The sequence below is a fragment of the Eretmochelys imbricata genome, chromosome 6 (genome assembly GCF_965152235.1).
Source record: "Eretmochelys imbricata isolate rEreImb1 chromosome 6, rEreImb1.hap1, whole genome shotgun sequence".
NCBI lineage: Eukaryota > Metazoa > Chordata > Testudines > Cheloniidae > Eretmochelys > Eretmochelys imbricata.
This window is the reverse complement of record NC_135577.1, coordinates 5,730,787-5,743,181: the sequence shown is the minus strand read 5'-3', so window position 1 is coordinate 5,743,181 and position 12,395 is coordinate 5,730,787. Positions and strand designations below refer to the sequence as shown.

The 12,395-nt window shown below is 44.4% G+C and overlaps 1 protein-coding gene across 1 annotated transcript; it reads right to left on the bottom strand.

Annotated features, from left to right (window-relative positions):
* Positions 1-4,713: 4,713 nt before the first annotated feature.
* Positions 4,714-5,652, bottom strand: LOC144266738 (olfactory receptor 5AS1-like). The gene has a single exon (XM_077820233.1). It carries the CDS (start codon positions 5,650-5,652, stop codon positions 4,714-4,716), a length of 939 nt encoding a protein of 312 aa, XP_077676359.1.
* Between the last annotated feature and the right edge of the window lie 6,743 nt (positions 5,653-12,395).

The window sequence follows — 12,395 nt, the reverse complement described above, 5'->3', positions numbered from 1 at the left end:
TTGGCAGCCAGTATCAAGTGGAGTGCCCCAAGGGTCGGTCCTGGGGCCGGTTTTGTTCAATATCTTCATAAATGATCTGGAGGATGGTGTGGATTGCACTCTCAGCAAATTTGCAGATGATACTAAACTAGGAGGAGTGGTAGATATGGTGGCAGGTAGGGATAGGATACAGAGAGACCGAGACAAATTGGAGGATTGGGCCAAAAGAAATCTGATGAGGTTCAACAAGGATAAGTGCAGGGTTCTGCACTTAGGACGGAAGAACCCAATGCACAGCTACAGACTAGGGACCGAATGGCTAGGCAGCAGTTCTGCGGAAAAGGACCTAGGGGTGACAGTGGACGAGAAGCTGGATATGAGTCAACAGTGTGCCCTTGTTGCCAAGAAGGCCAATGGCATTTTTGGATGTATAAGTAGGGGCATAGCGAGCAGATCGAGGGACGTGATCATTCCCCTCCATTCGACATTGGTGAGGCCTCCTCTGGAGTACTGTGTCCAGTTTTGGGCTCCACACTAAAAAAGGATGTCAAAAAATGGGAGAGAGTCCAGTGAAGGGCAACAAAAATGATTAGGGGTCTGGAACACATGCGTTATGAGGAGAGGCTGAGGGAACTGGGATTGTTTAGTCTGCAGAAGAGAAGAATGAGGGGGGATTTCATAGCTGCTTTCAATTACCTGAGAGGTGGTTCCAGAGAGGATGGTTCTAGACTATTCTCAGTGGTAGAAGATGACAGGCCAAGGAGTAATGGTCTCAAGCTGCAGTGGGGAAGGTTTAGGTTGGATATTAGGAAAAAAATTTTCACTAGGAGGGTGGTGAAACTTAGCTTAGGTTAAAACTTCCCCAAGGTACAAATTAATTTTATCCTTTGTCCCCGGATCTCCACTGCCACCACCAAACTCTAACTGGGTTTACTGGGAAACGTAGTTTGGACACGTCTTTCCCCCCAAAATCCTCCCAACCCTTGCACCCCACTTCCTGGGAAAGATTTGGTAAAAATCCTCACCAATTTGCATAGGTGACCACAGACCCAAACCCTTGGATCTGAGAACAATGAAAAAGCATTCAGTTTTCTTACAAGAAGACTTTTAATAGAAGTAAAGAAATCCCGTCTGTAAAATCAGGATAGTAGATATCTTACAGGGTAATAAGATTCAAAACATAGAGAAAAATCCCTCTAGGCAAAACCTTCAGTTACAAAAAAGACACACAGACAGGAATAGTCATTCTATTCACCACAGTTCCTTTCTCAGCCATTTAAAGAAATCATAATCTAACACATACCTAGCTAGATGACTTACTAAAAGTTCTAAGACTCCATTCCTGTTCTATCTCCGGCAAAAGCAGCATACAGACAGACACAGACCCTTTGTTTCTCTCCCTCCTCCCAGCTTTTGAAAGTATCTTGTCTCCTCATTGGTCATTTTGGTCAGGTGCCAGCGAGTTTACCTTTCGCTTCTTAACCCTTTACAGATGAGAGGATTTTTCCTCTGGCCAGGAGGGATTTTAAAGGGGTTTACCCTTCCCTTTATATTTATGACAAGGTCCTTCTCCTCCTCTGTTATTTCCAAGTGATGCATCCCCAGTTTATAAGAAAAATTCTTGTTATTAATCCCCAAATGCATGACCTTGCACTTTTCACTATTAAATTTATTAATAATGTATTGTAAAAAACAATGCCATTGCGGTTGACCTGAAACTATTCACAAAAGTCTCCTAATAGCCTTGTCCCAAACCAATGTGTGTCGGGGAGGAGGATATAGGTGCCGGTCGCAAAGCAGCCTCTGGTACGAGGTGGTGATGCTCCCTCTCTTTGTAATTTTTAGCTCAATCGTTAGGCTGTTCACTTGTGAGGTGGGAGATCCAGGTTTAATTCCCCGTTCTGTCCAGTGCTGGGCAAAGATGTGCACTTGGCTTTCCTGTATTTCCAGAAAGCATCCCAGCCCCTGAGTGATGTGCTATTCTAGTCTTTGGTTGCTCTCAGTCTCTCCTTTCAAGGTTGTTCTATGGTGGAAAACTAATTAAAAAAACATTGGAACAGAGACATGAAGTTGAACATGTCGGTGCCCCAAACCACTTGTCTATAGAGTCATTCTCTCTTTCTGGCCCTGTGATTCTTCCCGTCTTTTATCCACAATGCAACAGCTTCAACGGGAGAGACTGAGGCCATATCTACACTACTAGCTCAATTGGGACTACTGCGATAGATTAAATGGTCTTGATTGGGCTGGTCTGGGGAAGACATGCTAAATTGATGGGAGAGCTCTCACCTGTTGAAGTCTGTACTCCACCTAACTCAGACACTACGTTCCATCATGTATCTTCCTCAGGGCTGGTCTGCACTAATGCTGTCTGATTATCTTTGTTACACTACTTCAGTTATGTAACACTCCAGTTGACTTAGGACGGTGTGGACACCACTGTGAGTCAGATGAACTTAGACAACTTGAAGTAGCGTAACTTAGATCAATTTACAGCAGTAGCATAGACCAGTCCTGAGAACGATGCAGGACAGAACATAGCCCAGTGGCCAGGACATTGTCCGGCAATGTGGGAGACCCACTTTCAAATTGCTTCTCCCCATTCGACAGAGGGGGAATTGACCTGGAGCTCCCACATCCCATGGGAGTGATCTAATCACTGGGTTAAAGTCTACAAGGGAAGCAGCACTATTCCCACCTCTTCCATTCCCATCCCTTTTCTCAGTGTGGCCCTACACTGTCTTTGCTTTGACATCAAAAAGTATCCAGGAAGGAAAGGAAATGTTCCATTTCTGCTCATGCTAAATAGTTCCTTCCACCCCACAGGACATTTCTGTCAATGTTTTCAATTTGCCAGACATTTCAGGAATTTTCAGATTTGGTTCAGGTTGAACTGAATTTGGTTTTCAATGTTTTCTAACCACCCATGAATGCAAACATCAGCTATTGGCTCAGCTCTAGCCATTTCTCACTCTCTGCAACCCAAATTGTGCAATTCCCAGAATCCCTATTCCTCAGAGTCCATAGGACTTACCCGCAGAACTAAGAGTAAGACCTCATAGCGAACCTGCTCCTGTGGTATAAACATCAAGTGTCTGATATGACTTTTTTTTCTGTTTAATTTATGTGCTCAAGAAAACTCACCCTTCCCATATTACTTTGTATTCAGTTCAGTGCAGATTCTCACAGTGGATGCACACACACCACATTCTCTTTTGGATATCTTACCCTTGTTCTTACTTATTTTGTTGCTCCCTTAACTTAAAATAAAGGCCTTCTTGATGGAAATCACCTTTCTCCTCCACATGCGTGGATACAAACCAGGCGACAATCTACACAACAATCCCACAGAGGACGTAAAGGGCTGCAGAGGATCAGGAGGGTGCAAGGTGCAAAACTCCCTTTGTTTCAGCCATAGAAATCACACACTTCATACTTGCAATTGCATAACCAAACCAAACCCACTAAAAAGCAGAAGGAGATAGATTTGATTCCCCCTCTTCTTTCCCAATACAAATACATCTATGCTTTCTAAGTGTTATGCAGACAAAACTACACAGGATCGTTTCACAGGACAAGACAAGATGTCACGTGTATTACAACAAAATTTTATTTATGACCAATAACTAATATCTAATACCTATGTATACACACACACACACACACATCAAATGTTCTGCAGCTGCTAGATAGTTACCATTGCTGAATGAAGCTTGAGTTCGTGGCTTGGGTTCGTAGCTTGTGGCAGCTAACTGGCCAGGAAAGCCAGGCACAAGGAAGAACTGGGTCTCTGTTGGGCATGCACCAATGCCCTTCCATGTTGGCAGCAGAATGTTACCCTCCAAAGTCTTCCATCTCATCCATCCTTTTTGTAGGCTTTAGTTTGAATCCAGAGTCTATAGGCCTTGATGTGTCACACTGCCTCTGGGTTTGGTGGGATTGATCACCCATCAATTGCAGACATGACTTTCAGCCTAGGACCTGGCTTTGATGGTTCTTCAATTGTACTTTTGTTCTTTTCTTTAAAGAGTGGACTCTTCTTGCTTTGTCAGGGCTGTTGTCTGCATCTTCAGCCATTGGTGTTTACACTTTATTTCATCAGGACAGGCTGGGGCTGGAGGTTTATTCCATTATCCATATATACCTCATTCACACATCTAAACTACACTAATAAGATTACAGCAGGGTTTTGCAAAAATGAAGGTTGCAGCAAGCTTTTACAAAATGAAGTGAGCATTTTAAAATGGAGTTTGGGACAAGTTAAAATGGAGTTTGAGTTACAATATGGGCAAGTGTAAGGAATGGCAAACAGTGAACAGACGTTACAATGTTGAAACAGTGTAAGTTTCAGCTATTTAAGCAGCAATTGGATTGAAAGTGAAAGTCAATTAGCCAGTTATTGGGGTACCTGGTTTTATGAATGAATGTAGTTTCATTCCTAAACTTTATTTTTGAAGTTATATTAATGAAGTGAACAATTCTACAGAAGCACATCACAAATATTCACACATCTGAAACAGGTGCCTTCTGGAATTTTGATGGGGTAATAGCCTAACAAAGCTTTGATTTTAGTTGGAGCCTACAGGCCTCGTTTGAATACAAACAAATTCATAATAACAATATAATAATGAAGAATACTCCCACGGGCTCTGCAAACTTACATTGCAATGGGATGGGAATTGAATTCACCTGTTTCCACTCCCCATCACTAAACCAGTACTGAGTTAAACAGAATCAAGATTTGGTTAGGAGTTTATTCATTGCTCTCCTCAGGGCGTCCTTCACCTCCGTGTTCCTCAGGCTGTAGATGAGGGGGTTCAACATGGGAATAACCAGCAAGTAAAACACTGAGACTATTTTGTCCGTGTCCATGGAATAGCTGGAGGTGGGACGTAAATACATGAAGAGGAGGGTGCCATAAAACAGGACCACCGCAGTCAAGTGGAAAGAACAGGTGGAGAAGGCTTTGCGACGGCCCGCAGCAGAGCTGATCTGCAGCACAGTGGAGGTGATATAGACATAGGAGAGGAGGATAGCCACAAATCTGCTTCCTGTAATGCACAACATGAAAGCAAACATCATAATCTCATTGATGCGGGTGTCAGAACAGGAGAGCATCAGCAGAGGGGGGATGTCACAGAAGAAATGATTGATGATGTTGGAGCTGCAGAATGATAGCCGAAATGTGCAACACGTGTATATCATTGAATCCACCACCTCCACAGCATACACCCCAGTCACCAGCTGTTTACAAAGGTGCCTGGACATGGTGACCGTATAGAGCAGTGGGTTACAGATGGCCACATAACGGTCATACGCCATGACAGCCAGCAAGAGGCCCCCAGCATCTCCAAAAGAGATAGAGAGAGACATTTGCGCAGCGCAGGCCTTGTAAGAAATGCTTTTCCTCTCGGCTAAAGAATTCAGCAGCATCTTGGGGGAAATTGTCAAGGAAAGGCAAAGGTCACAGAAAGACAAATTCCTGAGGAAAAAGTACATGGGGGTGTGGAGTTGGGGATCAATAGTGATTAACAAGATCATCCCCCCATTCCCCACCAGGGTGATACCATAAATCAGTAGGAACACCACAAACAGGGGGACCTGCAGCTCCAGACGATCTGTCAGTCCTGAGAGAATGAACTCAGTCGCCTCCGAGTGATTTCCCTTTTCCATCCCCTCTCAACAGAGATCAGGCAGCTACAGAGATATGGTCATGTGAATGGTGCGGAAAACCTGCCCCTTCTCTGTAATGAAAGAAGTGAAGATAAACAGAGATCAGTTTCTTAATGAACATCAGTACCCACTCAGGGAAGGGCTTAGTCCACAGAACCAGATGTTCACAGCTGGTCATTCCAGGTGTTCGATAAAATGCACACACTGTGCAAATATAATGACACTTCAGATTCATCATGTCCCACCCACAAACACTCCCTGTTCACTCATCCAAAGAGAAAACAGTGACTTTTGATTCTGCTATGAGAGAATCAGTCTGAAGGGATTATTCCATCGCTAAAGAAGTGGTGAGAGTGAAGGAGTGTCAATCTTTCCACCCTCTTTGGGCAAGGGGAGCTGGGTGGCTTGGCATGTCAGTTTGGCGTAAAGTTGCTCACTGTGCTAATTAAGCTTTTTGGCATTTACTTGAGTCTGTATGAACACCCAGAGACATAATGGAAAGCCCTGGCTTCAGTGACTAGGTAATTGCCTATTTTTCCAACCAAGGACGTTGCTTCTTTAGTTGAAGGGGTCGGAGTTGTTGCTGAGACATTAAGTGCTGGAGGTTTCAATAGCTGCTGATCCCAATGGTGTCTGCGTGTGTTTGTGACTGTAATACAGGACAAGACGACGCACCTGATGAGAAGAGAGAGAGAGAGGTGTGATGGCATTTCCCCATCCATAGAAACTACCAGTTTGGAGCATTAGGAAAGTTTTATACTGAGATGTGTGATCTATGGCACATGATTCCTGAAGCAACTGGGAATACCTGAGCTCAGACAGCCATAACACCTAATTAGCGCATTCAGTGAACCAAAGCCACCTTGCTGTAATTGGTGCCCTAGGGATTAATTTGTCCCGCTCTTTCCTATTGTGTTATTAAATGATGCAATTTCTACCAGAGTTACAGAGTATGAGATGAGGGGTATATTTCATCCTGCTGTTTTCAGTGCAAGCCAAGTACTGTGTAGACCTGATCCACAAAGGCATTTTGTTTGTTTGTTTGTTTGTTTTGTGTGGAGAACAAAATCTTTTTTGTTAGGAAATACCATAGGGGTGCATCAGATACCACACAGCACCAATCTCTTCCATGTTCCTGGCCCCCAGGCTGGACTACATCCCCCATGATGCACGATGGTCTCTCCTCTTGCTGAACTGCCCTGGAACATCACCAGAGTCCCACAGCCATGGTTTAGGGAGGAGGGCAGTTTGGCATTTTGATGGAAAGCTTATAATTTCCAGGGAAAAGATAATTTCATGGAAAAAATAGTTGAAAGGAAAATCCAATTACCCATCAAAAGGCTTCTCAAGAAAAAAATTCAAGGAGCTTTCACAATAAATTTTGAATCAAAGGAACAGAAAGTTAGATACAGGTGAAATGTGTTAATTATTTGCAGCTGTAGCTTATATCTGCTCAGTCATTCGTGGTTTCAGAATCACATCATTGGCCTTGCCCCAATAGGTCGAATGTAAAATCTGTAAGACATGTAAGAGTATTCCAGATTATCGAGCATTTACAGCATGCCAATCACCATGGTATCCAATGTCCTTCCCTTGTTAGGTTACTCTCCTAAAGGTAGGAAAAGTTGGTTCACTCATTTTTGCCTGATGGAGACCACAGGATGACCAGAGGAGCTCAGGAGGAGACCACAGCATGCTATGGACTTCTGCAGGTCACAAACTATCTCTCTTGCATGCATATTATCGGCACACAGTGCTCAGCTCTAACATGCTAAATAAATCTACGAGTCAATTCGAAATAGTCATGCTCTCACTGCAAATATTAATACATTTTTGATAATGTATGTGAATTTATAATATTACACTGTATCGTGTTATTAAAAACATGTAGCAAACTGAGGCGGGCAAACTGGTTTGTCTTAAACAAGGAAACATGCTCTGCTTAATTTTGTTTTGAAACAGTAACCAGAGTCATCAAGCAGGAAGGGAAACAAAGGTAGCCTGAAAAGGTGAGGAAAAAGCAGCAGGGAACATCCTTCTACATAGAGTTTTGTCTTCTGGTAACCAGGTGGAAATATTTCTCAAAGGGGGGATAGGACGATAAAAAGAAGAGACAGACATCCCAAGGTACCACTCTCTCTCTCTCTCTCTCTCTCTCCCCATTTATTCACTGCATCTGAAGTGATAAAGGAAGCAGTCTTTGGACGGGGTAGGGGTCCTGACATGAAATTTGGTCAGTAAGACTGCTGAAAGCATGTGGTGAGGAAACTTTTGCTTTGAATTTCACATCTTTTCTTCACTTAGGCACAAGTTGCCTTTCTAGCTTTATTTTTCTTGTAACCATGTCTGACTTCAGTGCCTCCTTATTTGCACTTAGTTAAAATCTCTCTTTGTGGTCAATAAACTTTCTTTTGTTCTTTTATCTAGTCCAGTGTGTTTAAATATATGTGTCTGAGAAGCTAACTTGCAGGCTTGTTAGTGCTAATAAAGACATAATGGACAATGTAGCTTGTATTGTCCAGGAGAGCACTGGGCAGCACAGGATGTACATTTCTGGAGGGAAATCAAAGACTGGGGAGTGTGTTGGGGTCAACCTGCAGTATAACCAAGGGAGGTGAGAGCCTGAATGTAACCCAATTATTCCTGGCCAGGCTGCAGTTACATGTACACGCTCAGGGTGTGATTTGCCTGCTAGTTGGTTGTTTGTTAGTGACCGAGGTGGAAGCTACTTCAGCAAGGCATTGCAAGATTGTGACACAGCTCCTGATTAGTCTGAGTTGGACTCTGGTATGTCACGGCCACCAACCTAGAAAATATCCCAGTAACACCAAAGGTGTGGTGCTGACAGCAGTGTTCAATTGCCATAAAAGGGTGAAGTCGCCACAGGGATGGGCCCATGCACTGATCCGTGGCTGCAGATGAACAAGGACATTGCTGTCATCTCCTCCCCACAAGGAGATGCCTGGCAGGCCCAATGATGACTCTTCCCTTCTTCCCTATGTTAGCAGAAATGATCCCTTCCGGGTCTTCAGGGTTGGCTGGTATTATCAGTGCTCCATGGCATATCGGTGTCCCCTTTTACTAAGTGGTGCCAATCTGTAAGGCATTGCGATTGGTCGATTGTATTAGGAGGAAAAATTAATGATCCAAGTCAGGTATATTCTTTGGTATAATCCTTGGAGGAGGAGTTACAAAGAATGTACGCAAAGTCCTGCTTCCCTGAACACCTGTCGAAAAAACCTGCAGCCAACAATCTCTGTATTCAGAAACTCCTAAATCTGTCACTCCAGGTCTGTGCCCAGGAAACACATTGCCCCTACTTATAGAATCATAGAATCATAGAATATCAGGGTTGGAAGGGACCTCAGGAGGTCATCTAGTCCAACCTCCTGCTCAAAGCAGGACAATCCCCAATTAAATCATCTCAGCCAGGGCTTTGTCAAGCCTTACCTTAAAAACTTCTAAGGAAGGAGATTCTACCACCTCCCTAGGTAACGCAGTCCAGTGTTTCACCACCCTCTTAGTGAAAAAGTTTTTCCTAATATCCAACCTAAACCTCCCCCACTGCAACTTGAGACCATTACTCCTCGTTCTGTCCTCTTCTACCACTGAGAATAGTCTAGAATCATCCTCTCTGGAACCACCTCTCAGGTAGTTGAAAGCAGCTATCAAATCCCCCTTCATTCTTCTCTTCTGCAGACTAAACAATCCCAGTTCCCTCAGCCTCTCCTCATAAGTCATGTGTTCCAGATCCCTAATCATTTTTTGTTGCCCTTCACTGGACTCTCTCCAATTTATCTACACCCTTCTTCTAGTGTGGGGCCCAAAACTGGACACAGTACTCCAGATGAGGCCTCATCAATGTCGAATAGAGGGGAACGATCGCGTCCCTCGATCTGCTCGCTATGCCCCTACTTATACATCCAAAAATGCCATTGGCCTTCTTGGCAACAAGGGCACACTGCCGACTCATATCCAGCTTCTCGTCCACTGTCACCCCTAGGTCCTTTTCCACAGAACTGCTGCCTAGCCATTCGGTCCCTAGTCTGTAGCTGTGCATTGGGTTCTTCCGTCCTAAGTGCAGAACCCTGCACTTATCCTTATTGAACCTCATCAGATTTCTTTTGGCGCAATCCTCCAATTTGTCTAGGTCCTTCTGTATCCTATCCCTGCCCTCCAGCATATCTACCACTCCTCCTAGTTTAGTATCATCTGCAAATTTGCTGAGAGTGCAATCCACACCATCCTCCAGATCATTTATGAAGATATTGAACAAAACCGGCCCCAGGACCGACCCTTGGGGCACTCCACTTGATACTGGCTGCCAACTAGACATGGAGCCATTGATCACTACCCGTTGAGCCTGAAAATCTAGCCAACCTTCTATCCACCTTATTGTGCATTCATCCAGTCCATACTTCTTTAACTTGCTGACAAGAATACTGTGGGAGACAGTGTCAAAAGCTTTGCTAAAGTCAAGAAACAATATATCCACTGCTTTCCCTTCATCCACAGAACCAGTAATCTCATCATAGAAGGTGATTAGATTAGTCAGGCATGACCTTCCCTTGGTGAATCCATGCTTACTCTTCCTGATCACTTTCCTCTCATGTAAGTGCTTCAGGATTGATTCTTTGAGGACCTGCTCCATGATTTTTCGGGGGACTGAGGTGAGGCTGACTGGCCTGTAGTTCCCAGGATTCTTCTTCTTCCCTTTTTTAAAGATTGGCACTACATTAGCCTTTTTCCAGTCATCTGGGACTTCCCCCGTTCGCCACGAGTTTTCAAAGATAATGGTCAATGGCTCTGCAATCACATCCGCCAATTCCTTTAGCACTCTTGGATGCAACTCGTCCGGCCCCATGGACTTGTGCACATCCAGCTTTTCTAAATAGTCCCTAACCACTTCTTTCTCCACAGAGGGCTGGCCATCTATTCCCCATTTTGTGATGCCCAGCGCAGCAGTCTGGGAGCTGACCTTGTTCGTGAAAACAGAGGCAAAAAAAGCATTGAGTACATTAGCTTTTTCCATATCCTCTGTCACTAGGTTGCCTCCCTCATTCATTAAGGGGCCCACACTTTCCTTGGCTTTCTTCTTGTTGCCAACATACCTGAAGAAACCCTTCTTGTTACTCTTGACATCTCTTGCTAGCTGCAGCTCCAGGTGCGATTTGGCCCTCCTGATTTCATTCCTACATGCCCGAGCAATATTTTTATACTCTTCTCTGGTCATATGTCCAACCTTCCACTTCTTGTAAGCTTCTTTTTTATGTTTAAGATCCGCTAGGATTTCACCGTTAAGCCAAGCTGTTCATCTGCCATATTTACTATTCTTTCGACTCATCAGGATGGTTTGTTCCTGTAACCTCAACAGGGATTCCTTGAAATACAGCCAGCTCTCCTGGACTCCTTTCCCCTTCATGTTAGTCCCCCAGGTGATCCTACCCATCCATTCCCTGAGGGAGTCGAAGTCTGCTTTCCTGAAGTCCAGGGTCCGTATCCTGCTGCTTACCTTTCTTCCCTGTGTTAGGATCCTGAACTCAACCAACTCATGGTCACTGCCTCCCAGATTCCCATCCACTTTTGCTTCCCCCACTAATTCTTCCCGGTTTGTGAGCAGCAGGTCAAGAAAAGCTCCCCCCCCTATTTGGCTCCTCTAGCACTTGCTCTAAGACTCATGCTCATAACTCCTCCTCCTGGCTTTCTGCCTCCTGTGACCCAGAGGTGCCTGGGGCACTCCTCACTGAAACTGCCAAGGTCAGGGCAGGCTGCAAAAAGGAGGATATTCCCCAAACTGGTGGTTAACAGTAAAGATCTTTGCAGTATCTCTACAGAAGCTGCTGAAAAATATCTCCGAGCAGGCCAGCTCTGTCTCAATTATTCTTTTCTTAATTTCATTTATTTCCTATAATTTATAGTCAGTGAAACAGAGTTTAGGAATAAAACTGCAAAGCAACATGTCTAGGGGGGACAGGATAGGACAAGAACGGATGGACTTCAATTGCAGAAAGTGTGGTTTAGGTTGGACATTAGGTAAAACATCCCAACAGCGAGAGTGGCTATGCACTGGATTAACTAGGCTAGGAAGGTTGTGGAATCTCCACCATTGGAGATTTTTAAGAGCAGGTCAGACAAATACCTGCCAGGGATGGTCTAGATAATACTTAGCCCTGACATGAGTGCAGGGGAGTGGGCTAGATGACCTCTCAAGGTCCCTTCAAGTGGTATGATTCTATGATCTTACAAGGAGCCCTGAACTGGGAGGAGGGGAGACACCAACCTTAGCCGTGGGCAAGGCAAGGGACACGCACCTGCTTCCACCTGATGTTCAGCTCCACTGTACCCCCCAAAACACGCACATAGATACTGCCCACTGCACACCAAGCACACACACACACACACACACAGTGCCCACTAAACACACACACACACAGTGCCAACTACACACAACACACACAGTGCCAACTGCACACCAAACACACACACACAGGCTGACACTGAGCTCAGTCAGAATGCAGAATAATCTCTACTGGGAAGCTGGGACAGCTGCAATATTTCCAACGAGCCTGAACAAAAGAACCTAAAGGGATTTTGCTGCCCTGGCAGGGAGATAGGACTGGAATTCCCAACTGGTCTTCAAACAAATTTAAATACCTTTAAATAAATGGATGAGTCAACTAGAAATGCTCTCACTGCAAATAATAATACAATATTTGCTGATACTGGAAAGGAGAGTAAAAGGC